At 43.1% G+C, this 13458-nt stretch overlaps 1 protein-coding gene across 1 annotated transcript; it reads left to right on the top strand.

Annotated features, from left to right (window-relative positions):
- Positions 1-87: 87 nt before the first annotated feature.
- LOC125512871 (GDSL esterase/lipase At5g55050-like) lies at positions 88-2602 on the top strand. The gene is made up of 5 exons (XM_048677942.1): positions 88-768; positions 847-1010; positions 1414-1650; positions 1763-2012; positions 2143-2602. Exons 1-5 carry the CDS (start codon positions 495-497, stop codon positions 2364-2366), a joined length of 1149 nt encoding a protein of 382 aa, XP_048533899.1. The 5' UTR covers positions 88-494; the 3' UTR covers positions 2367-2602.
- Positions 2603-13458: the final 10856 nt, after the last annotated feature.

The following is a 13458-nucleotide window of genomic DNA, read 5'->3' as shown; positions in this document are numbered from 1 at the left end:
GTCGGTTTTGTTTCTTTTTTGTTTTGAGAAAACAATCGGTTTTACTCCCTCCGTATATATCACTCTGCATCAAATGAATTCCCATGTTGAGATGGAGGAAGTAGTTCTGATTTGGCTGACAGATTGCGTTTTGAGTGTGCTCTGTATATACCACTGCATCAATGAATTCCCATGCTGATACTATTTGGGAGGACTTTTTAAATTCGAATTACTGATGTGCTGTGCAAATTGATTTGTTTCAGTACCATGTGATAATTGTGGCAGCTAGAACCTAGACAATTGTGGCTTCTTTTCTCTTCAGCCTTGTGGTAGTTATCTTGGTACAATTTTAATGGAGCAAGTAACTGTAATTGGAGAAGGTGCAGCACGGTGCACTGAGCTTAGCTGGAGCATGCTGCCAGGGTTCATTTCATTCTTCCAGCAGAATATAAATTGGCCAGACTTGCTAGCAAAGCATCAGAAGTTGTTTCTTTGTGTGGTGACTGGAGTCGGCCATGGCCGCGCTGCGACAAGCTTCAACGGCACTCCGGTTGCTGTTCGTGGCTGCGGTGCTCCGGTTGCTGTTCGTGCCCGTGGTGAGCAGCACCGTCGCCTCCATGGTGGTTCCGGCGATCTTTGTGTTCGGCGACTCTACTGCTGATGTGGGGAACAACAACTACTTGCCGGGGACCAGCGCCAGGGCTGATTTTCCTCACAATGGCGTCGACTTCCCCGGCGGTGAACCGACGGGCAGGTTTAGCAACGGCTTCATTGGCGCCGATTTCTTGGGTGAGCAAGCCAATTGATCACATGCTTTTGAATGAATGGCGGCTCGGTTGTCTGTCTGATCAGTTGTGAAATTTGCAGCTGTCCACATGGGCTTCAGCGGGAGCCCGCCGCCGTACCTCTCTCTCATCGCCGGCAGTGGCGAGGCATTGGGCAACACGACGACGAAGAAGCCGGTAGCCGCTTCTGCCTCCATGAGAGGAGCCAGTTTTGCCTCTGGAGGCTCCGGTGTTCTTGACTCCACGGTACGTCCAAGCCACATGTGCTGTAAACATTTCTGACTCTGTTTTTCCAATTTATCAGACATATATGTGGTTTAGTAGAAACATGTCGTCATTTATTTTTTGTGCGGACATAAATTTCGACTGAATTGGTTACAAACCCCAAGTACATTTGAAATTTTGTTCTATATTTTACTGTTCACTGGAAGAATTTAGGTGGAGCAGATGATTCGTTACTACCTAAAGTTGAGAAAATTCTTCAATTGTTCAATCAAAGCAACAACTTTCTCCTGTACTCCATCTCTCTTTAATGTCATGAACCACACACAATTTAAAATCTGGCCAGAATTAAAAATCAGCAAGTACAATTGACATCCTCAGCTAGTGCCAGCAACATTTGACAACCAGATGATGATCATATTACCAGGGAGACACGATCAACATGACGAAGCAGATCGAGTACTTCTCGGATCTCAAAGACCAGATGCTGTCAGCCAGACTGGGTGCCTTCGGTGCGTCGGCCTTCCTGTCCAAGTCCATCTTCCTCATCAGCGCGGGCTCGAACGACGCCATCGACTTCTTCTCGCAGGACACGTCGCCGGACTCCACCGCGCTCCAGCAGTTCCGGGAAGCCGTGGTCTCCACATACGACAGCCATGTCAAAGTAAGAGACCTGACCAGTGATGATCATTTCCATTCCATCAGGCTTCAACTCAGCCAAACTCACTGTGTTATATTCAACTCTGAATCAAATCAACTGCATGGTTGTGCTGCAGACGCTGTACAACCTGGGGGCGAGGAAGTTCGCGGTGATCGACGTGGCGCCGATCGGGTGCTGCCCGTACTGGAGGAGCCGGAACCCGGCCGGGGAATGCCTCGAGCCGCTCAACCGGCTAGCGAAGAGCCTCAACGACGGGATCCGGGACCTGCTCGCCGGCCTCGTCTCCGAGATGCAGGGCATGGAGTACGCCATTGGCAGCGCCTACGAGCTCGTCTCCAGCATCGTCGAAGACCCACAGTCTGCTGGTAATAATAAATCGCAGCATTCTAAGATCAAGCTAATACCAAGTACAGTACATCTAGAGTCTGCGGCAACGTACGTGCATCGCTCATGCTTGCACCAAGAATGTAATGTGGCTCGCTTTGCTGTGTGCAGGGCTGACGGAGTTGAGGAGCGCGTGCTGTGGAGGCGGCGGCAGGTTCAACGCCAACGGAGGGTGCACCCCCAGCGCCGGCTACTGCGGCGACCGCGGCAGGTTCCTCTTCTGGGACTTCCTGCACCCTACGCAGGCCACCTCCAGGCTCGCCGGCCGAGCGTTCTTCGACGGGCCGGAGCGATTCGTCGGCCCGATCACCTTCAGGCAGCTGGCCGAGGCGTAGGGTCGTCTTTGTATCATTCCACGACATGAGAGAGAATCAAATGTGGTTTTGTGTTTTTGGGGCCGGTCCAAGTCAAAATCCTGGTCTTAGGTCTTTCAAAAAAAAAAATCCTGGTCTTTGCCTTTCGTGACAGTTTAACAACTGGCGCCAATTGTCCAAATTGGGGGTTGATTAATGATTAATGTGCTATATATGCATACAATTGGGGCAGACACACTATTTACTCGTCGATCGAATTCTCGTGCACACTGACCTGGTATTGGAGACCACCTAAATTATCCAAAATCTCTTCAATTTATGAGCTGAGGGAGTATTATAAGTAGACAACGCTCAACAAGCTAAATGAAAAATATGCAATCAATTTCATGAAAAATAAAACACCGGGCCATTAATTTGGTGGACCAAACCCCTAACAATTGTGATTCTTATGTTTATGTTCCAAGCATTGTTCTGGCTGGTTCCCTAAAAGTTTCATTTTGAATATCAGCAAGTCTGTTGCAGCCCCAACCCAAAAGTCTAGTTCCTTTTACTATCTTTGTTATATATACTAGTACATATGCCCGTGCGTTGCAACGGAAGAAAAAAGTAGTATGTGTTTAAAGTTTGTGAAAATTATATGTGCAAGCAAAACCCCGTGTACATGTGTAAAAGGAACATTTAGCTTCTTGGTTTTGCCGGATGTGAAGTAATCAATCCGTTATTTTCCCACTCATTAATCGAGGACATTTACGAGTTTTGTTACATCATTGTATGCCATAGAAGGCCAATAAATTATTTAATCTACTTTTTCTTTCAATCGAGGAGACTTTTAAGGTATGAAGTTTCTGAATATTGTAGGAAACATGAACCATTTTTAAATCCTAACGTTTTTTAAAAATTATGTACACTTCAAAAAATGAGAACAAAATTTGAAACAGGAACATATTTCAAAATTTACAAACATTTGAACATAACAAAAATTCACAAACTTTTTTGAAAACACCAACCTTTTTTATAAAAACATGAACATTATTTGAATTTGTGAGCATGTTCTTAGAATGGAAACATGTGTTGAAATTTCATAAGATTTCTCGAAAATGTGTATCTTTTATATGCGAACATTATTTTGAATCGTGAAAATTTCACTAAAACAAGAATATTTTTCAAATTTGGAGCATTTCTTAAAATGGCATTTTATTTTTATAAATATCTAACAATTTTAAAAAATGATAAAAGTTTTTTTAAAAATGGGAAACTTTTTTCAAGTTCCGAATATTTTTCAAAATATTACCAAAATTTTGGAATTCAGGTGATTTTCTAAAATTTTATTTTTTAAATTTCTGAATGTTGTTTTAGAATTTTTTAAATTATGAAATAAATTCTGTAATAAAATAAATTTGGAAGGGAAAAAAGGGGGACGAGAATAAAAATAGTAGTAAAACAAAAAAACAAAGGAAAATAAGCCAGCGCATTATTGGTTGTCCTGTGCGAAGCTCCGACTATTTGTCGCCCTATACGGAAAATAGTATTTTCCAAGTTGCGTGGGCAGAAAAAAAGTGGGCTAGCTTCGCTGGGCCACAGCATCCGGGCCACGTACGAAATTCTGGAAAAAGGCCATTTTTTCTAGCAGACGAAAGTATAAGAATTTAGTACCACCTCGGATAGATTTTTTTCCGGCAGTGAATGGTTGAAAAAATTGGCGAAAGACACCTTGCTTTATTTGTAGGTATAGGTATAGATTCGGTGAGTTAATGTGTGGATTTCCTTTTTCTTTTATACATGCCATCAAATATTACAACAAATTAAAATCTATGAATATTTTCAGAAAATCATTTGAGGTTTCTTTATATTTTCTTGACGTTCTTTTCCTTTTCTCTTCTAAAGGTTTCCAAAAATCCCATGCCTTTCCTACTTCATGTTTGGACTCGAAACTTTGCCACAAATCCTTTTTGCTTTTATCAAAGCTCCACCAAAAATTCCAACATTTTTTGGGAAATTCTAATAGCTAGTCCTAGTTCAAACCCATTTGAATTAAATTAAAATGAGTTTCAATTCAAACTCTCCCACCATGCCCAAATTCAATTTTCCTGGAGTAAGCACATTTTAACCAGTCCAGGGGAATTTTCTTCACATTTAATCTCCAGTAATAACTCGCTGTGCTTTTGTAAAAAGGTTTTTTGCATTTTAAATAAAAAGGCAGAAAAGTAAATCAGATAGAGAGAAGCCCAAGCCAACCAGTCGCAGTTGCCCATCAAACTAAAGCCAGCCTAGTACGACCACAGGACCCAGTCGGCTTAAGTGCCTATCTTGGCCCACCAACCCACCTATCTATCTCTACTTTTATAAAAAATCGAGTTGGTGATAATGGTGTGCCTACCATCTTGTAATATAGACCGCCGATCTACATCTGACAGATAAAAAGCAAACTATGATAATTTTACAAAAAAACCACACCTCTCTCCACATTTACAGATAAGGTCTTGCCTCGTTCATCCTTATCTCCCACAACCTCATTGCTGAGCAATTAAAAAAGAAAGTCTCTGGAACAATCTGGCATGGTGGCCGCTGCCGGCGCCGTCCATCTCCATGCCTCCGCCTAGTCCGACCACCAGTCACCACCACGCCCACTCCTCCTCACCTTATCTCTCATCTTTCTCGAGATATCATTTTTTCGATGAAATTCTCGAGATACCATTTTTCCGATAAAATTCTTGAGATATCATTAGTTCTCACACATGGGATTACTCTTGCATGAGTCAATCACAACAGGTGTTTTGTAAAAAAAATGCATCTTGATGTTCCGTGCAATGCACGGGCATCTTGCTAGTCATTTTGAAAACTCTAGGCAAGCTTGGCAAAAATGTGTGGCAAAGTATGGCAATGCAACGCTTAGACCCAAACAGGATAAGTACGTACGTACTAGGAGTACTAGTGTTAAAAAAGAAAGGCGGGGTTTTCCTTCGCGGGATTAATCGGTACAAATCCTCATTTGACGTGTTAATTAATGCGTATTTTTTCTCCAAAACCCAAAGAGCTAACTATCTCACTCCTCATCGCTTGATTAATGCAGCGCCATGCAAACAAACCTTCTCACTTTCGCATGCATGCAAGGATATATTAATGTCCTTGGTTGCTAGTTTGCTAAAAAAAACCACCTATCTAAACCTATCCCAACCCATCCGCGAGAACTATGTCTCGCATATAGTGAGACTGTAGCTTCTCTGCGGCGTGTGTCTACAGTAATAGGCTGGCCCACTAGCGTAGTTAAAAGGGGTTTGACAACTTCTCTCCTAGTTCCTTTGTAGCGTTGGTAGTCACTTGAAACCACTAATTGGGGAGTACTACTTCAAAAGATCACTTACACCTCCTCTGGTTGTGATAAGTGGTGTGCACTGCATCACTTGTCACAACCTGAGAGTTTTTTCTTTTTTCATAGATCATTTATTCAAAATATTTATCTCTTAAACCGCGCGTCCAAATCTCGAACCGTTCTCACCCTTGGATTCCTCACGTCGTTGAAATAACATGCGGTGCCCTCATGTTTGGTTTTGATAATTGATGACAATCTCTATGGACTAATGATTGTCTTGAGTTATATTTGAAGGATTTGTCCATAGATTTTTCTTGAAGTCCATTTATTGGTTTCAAGGAGTTTATGAGTTGACCATGGTGCTTTTAAGGAATTATCCAAAGATTGGTCATGTGAGTGTTGAGCTTATTGCAAGCATGTCTTGAAGAAGAAGATTGCATGAACATTCATATTTACCTTCAAGACATCATCTTAATGGAGAAAGTTTGAAAGATTCAAGGTTGATCAAGACTATGTACAAAGAGTGATTCAAGTGATCCCATGGTATGGTAAGCATTATCCATTATGCTTTGTGTACTAACCCGCGGTCTATGTGAGAGTTCTTTGTGGGGTTAGGTTGCGGTGTGCAAGTTCAAGTGGAGCATCACGAAGAGATCAAATGCTTGAAGCTTGCCGTCCATTATGGTGACAATGGACTTGTGAAGATGTGCGGAAGAGTGGCTCACCCATAGTGGAGTAGGGGGGGGGCAATCAACTGGTCTTCATCGAGCCAACGCAATCAAGAAAGGTGGTCCAACTTGAGGGAGTCAAGACCGTCATCATCTAGCTCAAGTGGACCATGTGCAAGGCAAAGGTTTTCCCTTGATAGGTTTTCTATTTTACCGATCTCATGGTGGTAGTTGGGAGACCGGGTTATAGGATCAATTGCCGTACTATCAAGGGGGGCTCTCGATGAGTAGCCTGATCGTATCTTTCGTAGAGAGCTCAAACCATTGCATCCTTGCATCATCTTTATTGGTTCTTGTTTGGTTCTTCTCTTTGTGAGTTTTGGAGCTTATGGTCATCTTGATGACAAGCTCGAGTTCATCGAAAACGGAGTTCACTCGCATCTTCTATGATGTTTTCGACGTTGGAGGTTATGTCGGTTCTTCTCTATTGGAGGTTTCACTCCTCTATTTGTTAGGCATACCTCCCCTGCCTCTTCTTACTATATCCAACAAGCTTGAGCTTGCTCGATTCAGAGCTCATTTGCAGAAGTTATGGCAGTTCTGGTTTTCCTTGGAGTATACTTGTTTTCATGGAAGTGGCATATGTTTGGTGCCAGCGGTAGTACCGCGGGGCCAGAGCGGCAGTACAACGTATCGCCACAAGCGGTAGTACCGCTGTCTCACAACGGTAGTACCGCCCATGGCCATAAGCGGTAGTACGGCTCTGGTTCCGCGCTGGTACCGCCTCGACTCGAGACATGGTTTTCTCGTGTCGGGTTCAGCGGCAGTAGTAGCGGCAGTAGGAGCGGTTGTGCCGCTCGTGTGTGGTAGTACCGCTGGGCCAAGCGGCAGTACCACCGCTGCCAACAGTAGTACCGCTGGCCCCAGCGGTAGTGCCGCTCATACGGCTCTGCCTCGCCCTCTGCTTTGCTCCGCTCTCTGTGTTCTACTGCCTGGGCAGTAGTACCGCTCCCCTGAGCGGTAGTACCGCTCGTGTGCGGACTGAGCACATAACGGTTGGATTCGGGAGCTCCTATAAAAGGGGGTCTTCTTCCCCATTGAGCCTTATCCCTTTAGCTCGTGTTCTTCCCCCATTGTTGACCTTCTTCGAGCTTGCTAACTCTCAATCCCTCCATGGATTATTGCTAGTTTTTGAGGGAAAAGAGAGAGGAGATCTAGATCCACATTTCCACCAATCACTTTCTCCTATATGTGAGGGGAACCCCTTGGATCTAGATCTTGGAGTTCTTGGTGTTCTCCTTGTTGTTCTTCCTCTCACCTTCCTCCCTAGCTAGCATTAGTTGCTTTGGTGGGATTTGAGAGAGAAGGACTTGGGCACTCCGTGTCCTTGCCATTGCATTTGTGCATCGGTTTGAGTTCTCCACAGTGGTACGTGGAAGTTACAAGTTGAGAAGCTTATTACTCTTGGGTGCTTGATACCCTTGAGCTTGTTCCTCTTGGGTGCTTGGTACCCTTGAGATTGTTCCTCTTGGGTGCTTGGGCGCCCTAGACGGTTGGTGATGTTAGGAGCTCAATCATTGTGGTGCAAAGCTCCGGGCAAGCGTCGGGGTCTCCAATTAGGTTGTGGAGATCGCCCCGAGCAATTTGATGGGTACCAGTGACCACCCCCAAGGGTTACCAAAGTGTACGGGTTCGGTGACTGCCCCCAAGGGTTGCCATTTGTATGGGTTCGGTGACCGCCCTCAAGGGTCCCTTAGTGGAATCACGGCATCTTGCATTGTGCGAGGGCGTGAGGAGATTACGGTGGCCCTAGTGGCTTCTGGGGGAGCATTGTGCCTCCACACCGCTCCAAACGGAGATTAGCATCCGCAAGGGTGTGAACTTCGGGATACATCGTCGTCTCAGCGTGCCTCGGTTATCTCTTACCCGAGCCCTTTACTTATGCACTTTACTTTGTGATAGCCATATTGTTTCTTGTCTTATATCTTGCTATCACCTATTAGTTTATCTTGCTTAGCTTAAGTTGTTGGTGTACATAGGTGAGCCTAGTTGTTTTAGGTTTTGTGCTTGACAAATTAACCGCTAGGTTTATTTCGCATTTGTTCAAGCCTAGACCGGAATTATTTTAAAGCGTCTATTCACCCTCCTCTAGGCGACATCCACGATCTTTCAGTCGTGATCTTCAACTAGATCCCATGTTGATAGGTTTTGAGGAACTTTTTTTCATGGAAAAACCGGACAAAAAAATTGGACGAAAAAATCAAACCGGGAGCATGTTTTTTCCTTTTCCAAAAGCTGTTACCGTGAGGCACGGCCATGCCTCTCACGGAAAAAAAATAGAAAACATGTATTTTTTCCAAGAGGCACGATCGTGCCTCTCACGGAAGCAAAATCGTGCCTCTCGCGGAACCTGCTACCTCTTGAGCACTGTGTTGGTTTTCCCTTGAAGAGGAAAGGGTGATGCAGTAAAGTAGCGTAAGTATTTCACTCAGTTTTTGAGAACCAAGGTATCAATCTAGTAGGAGATCACGCTCAAGTCCCACGCACCTACACAAACAAATAAGAACCTCGCAACCAACGCGATAAAGGGGTTGTCAATCCCTTCACGGTCACTTACGAGAGTGAGATCTGATAGATATGATAAGATAATATTTTTTGGTATTTTTATGATAAAGAGAAATAAAGATGCAAAGTAAAATAAACGGCAATAGAAATAGCTAAGTGTTGGAAGATTAATACGATGGAGGATAGACCCGGGGGCCATAGGTTTCACTAGTGGCTTCTCTCAAGAGCATAAGTATTACGGTGGGTAAACGAATTACTGTCGAGCAATTGATAGAATTGAGCATAGTTATGAGAATATCTAGGTATGATCATGTATATAGACATCACGTCCGTGACAAGTAGACCGAAACGATTCTGCATCTACTACTATTACTCCACACATCGATCGCTATCCAGCATGCATCTAGAGTATTAAGTTCATAAGAACAGAGTAATGCTTTAAGTAAGATGACATGATGTAGAGGGATAAACTCATGCAATATGATATAAACCCCATCTTTTTATCCTCGATGGCAATAATACAATACGTGTCGTTTCCCCTACTTTCACTGGGATCGAGCACCGCAAGATTGAACCCAAAGCTAAGCACTTCTCCCATTGCAGGAAAGATCAATCTAGTAGGCCAAACCAAACTGATAATTCTAAGAGACTTGCAAAGATAAACCAATCATACATAAAAGAATTCAGAGAAGAATCAAATATTGTTCATAGATAAACTTGATCATAAACCCACAATTCATCGGATCTCGACAAACACACCGCAAAAGAAGATTACATCGAATAGATCTCCAAGAAGATCGAGGAGAACTTTGTATTGAGATCCAAAGAGAGAGAAGAAGCCACCTAGATAATAACTATGGACCCGAAGGTCTGAAGTAAACTACTCACACATCACCGGAGAGGCCATGGAGTTGATGTAGAGGCCCTCCGTGATCGATGCCCCCTCCGGTGGAGCTCCGGAAAAGGCCCAGAGATGGGATCTCTCGAGTACAGAAGGTTGTGGCGGTGGAATTAGGTTTTCGTGGTGCTCCTAGATGTGGGGGGGGTACGTGGATATATATAGGAGGAAGAAGCACGTCGGTGGAGCAACGAGGGGCTCACGAGGGTGGAGGGCGCGCCCAGGGGGGTAGGCGCGCCCCCTGCCTCGTGGCCTCCTAGATTGTTTCTTGACTACCACTCCAAGTCTCCCAGATCATGTTTGTTGAGAAAATCACGTTCCCGAAGGTTTCATTCCGTTTGGACTCCGTTTGATATTCCTTTTCGGTGAAACTCTAAAATAGGCAAAAAAATAGCAATTTGGGTTGGGCCTCCGGTTAATAGGTTAGTCCCAAAAATGATATAAAAGTGAAAAATAAAGCCCATTAACATCCAAAATAGATAATATAATAGCATGGATCAATCAAAAATTATAGATACGTTGGAGACGTATCAAGCATCCCCAAGCTTAATTCCTGCTCATCCTCTAGTAGGTAAATGATAAAAAAGAATTTTTGATGTGGAATGCTTTCTAACATGTCTCTCAATGTAATTTTTCTTTATTGTGGCATGAATGTTCAGATCCGAAAGATTCAAGATAAAATTTTAATATTGATATAAAAATAATAATACTTCAAGCATACTAACTAAGCAATTATGTCTTATCAAAATAACATGGCCAAAGAAAGTTATCCCTACAAAATCATATAGCCTGGCTATGCTCTATCTTCACCACACGAAATATTTAAATCATACACAACTCCGATGACAAGCCAAGCAATTGTTTCATACTTTTGATGTTCTCAAACTTTTTCAATCTTCACGCAATACATGAGCGTTAGCCATGGATATAACACTATATGTGGAATAGAATGGTGGTTGTGGAGAAGACAAAAAAAGAGAAGACAGTCTCACATCAACTAGGCGTATCAACGGGCTATGGAGATGCCCATTAATAGATATCAATGTGAGTGAGTAGGGATTGCCATGCAACGGATGCACTAGAGCTATAAGTATATGAAAGCTCAACAAAAGAAACTAAGTGGGTGTGCATCCAACTTGCTTGCTCATGAAGACCTAGGGCATTTTGAGGAAGCCCATCATTGGAATATACAAGCCAAGTTCTATAATAAAAAATTCCCACTAGTAAGTGATATCATAGGAGACTCTCTATCATGAAGATCATGGTGCTACTTTCAAGCACAAGTGTGGAAAAAGGATAGTAACATTGTCCCTTCTCTCTTTTTCTCTCATTTTTTTCTTTGGGCCTTTTTTTTCTTTTTGGCCTCTTTTCTCTCTCTTTTTTTATTTTCGTCCGGAGTCTCATCCCGACTTGTGGGGGAATCATAGTCTCCATCATCCTTTCCTCACTTGGGACAATGCTCTAATAATGATGATCACCAACTTTATTTACTTACAACTCAAAAATTACAACTCGATACTTAGAACAAAATGTGACTCTATGTGAATGCCTCCGGCGGTGTACCGGGATGTGCAATGATGCAGGAGTGACATGTATGAAAATTATGAACGGTGGCTTGATACATCCATTTTGCATCATGCTTTTATATCGATATTTATTGCATTATGGGCTGTTATTACACATTATGTCACAATACTTATGCCTATTCTCTCTTATTTTACAAGGTTTACATAAAGAGGGAGAATGCCGGCAGCTGGGATTCTGGGCTGGAAAAGGAGCAAATATTAGAGACCTATTCTGCACAGCTCCAAAAGTCCTGAAACTTCATGGAAGTCATTTTCAAAATATATAAAAAATACTGAGCACAAGAAGATCACTAGGGGGGCCACACCCTACCCACGAGGGTGGGGGGCGCGCCCCCTACCTCGTGGGCCCCCTGGTGGCCCTCCGATGGCCATCTTCTGCTTATGGAGTCTTTCGATGAGGAAAAAATCATAAGCCATCTTTCCATATGAGACTCCGCCGCCACGAGGCGGAACCTTGGCAGAACCAATCTAGGCCTCCGGCGGAGCTGTTCTGCCGGGGAAAACTTCCCTTCGGGAGGGGGAAATCATCGCCATCGTCATCACCAACGCTCCTCTCATAGGGAGAGGGCAATCTCCATCAACATCTTCACCAGCACCATCTCCTCTCAAAACCCTAGTTCATCTCTTGTATCCAATTCTTGTCTCCAAGTCCAGGATTGGTACCTGTGGGTTGCTAGTAGTGTTAATTACTCCTTGTAGTTGATGCTAGTTGGTTTATTTGGTGGAAGATCATATGTTAAGATCCTATATGCATATTAATACCCCTCTGATTATGAAAATGAATATGCTTTGTGAGTAGTTACGTTTGTTCCTGAGGACATGGGAGAAGTCTTGCTATTAGTAGTCATGTGAATTTGGTATTCGTTCGATATGTTGATGAGATGTATGGTGTCTCTCCTCTAGGGGTGTTATGTGAACATCGACTACATGACATTTCACCATTATTTGTGCCTATAGGAAGGCATTGGGAAGTAATAAGTAGATGATGGGTTGCTAGAGTGACAGAAGCTTAAACCCTAGTTTATGCGTTGCTTCATAAGGGGCTGATTTGGATCCATATGTTTCATGCTATGGTTAGGTTTACCTTAATACTTTTGTTGTAGTTGCAGATGCTTGCAATGGAGGTTAATCATAAGGGGGATGCTTGTCCAAGTAAGGACAACACCCAAGCACCTGTCCACCCACATACCAAATTATCAAAGTACCGAACGCGAATCATATGAACGTGATGAAAACTAGCTTGACGATATTCCCATGTGTCCTTGGGAGCGCTTTACATCATATAAGAGTTTGTCCAGGTTTGTCCTTTGCTACAAAAAGGATTGGGACACCTTGATGCACTTTATTTACTTTTGTTACTTGTTGCTCGTTACAAATTATCCTATCACAAAACTATCTGTTACCTATTATTTTAGTGCTTGCAGAGAATACCTTGCTGAAAACCGCTTATCATTTCCTTCTGCTCCTCGTTGGGTTCGACACTCTTACTTATCGAAAGGACTACAGTAGATCCCCTATACTTGTGGTTCATCAAGATTCTTTTCTGGCGTCGTTGCCGTGGAGTGAAGCGCCTTTGGTAGGTGGAATTTGGTAAGGAAAAATTTATATAGTGTGCTGAAATTTACTATCACTTGTTACTATGGAAAGTAATCCTCTCAGGGGCTTGTTCGGGGTATCTTCACCCCGACCAGAAGAGCAAAGAGTTGCTCCTCAACCTACTGAACTTACTGAAAATGAAAATGTATGCTTTGAAATTCCTTCGGGTATGATAGAAAAACTGCTAGCTAAACCTTTTGCAGGAGATGGAACATTACATCCCGATGAGCACCTAATATATGTGGATGAAGTTTGTGGATTATTTAAGCTTGCAGGTGTACCCGGAGATGTTGTTAAGAAGAAGGTCTTCCCTTTATCTTTGAAGGGAGATGCATTGACATGGTATAGGCTATGTGATGATACGGGGTCATGGAACTACAAACGATTGAAATTGGAATTTCATCAGAAGTTTTATCCTATGCATCTTGTTCATCGTGATTGGAATTATATATATATAATTTCTGGCCTCGCAAAGGAGAAAGCATCACTC

Source organism: Triticum urartu, chromosome 6, assembly GCF_003073215.2.
Source record: "Triticum urartu cultivar G1812 chromosome 6, Tu2.1, whole genome shotgun sequence".
Classification (NCBI taxonomy): Eukaryota; Viridiplantae; Streptophyta; class Magnoliopsida; order Poales; family Poaceae; genus Triticum; species Triticum urartu.
The sequence above is the reverse complement of the archived record's forward strand: the minus strand, read 5'-3'. Positions and strand labels throughout refer to the sequence as shown.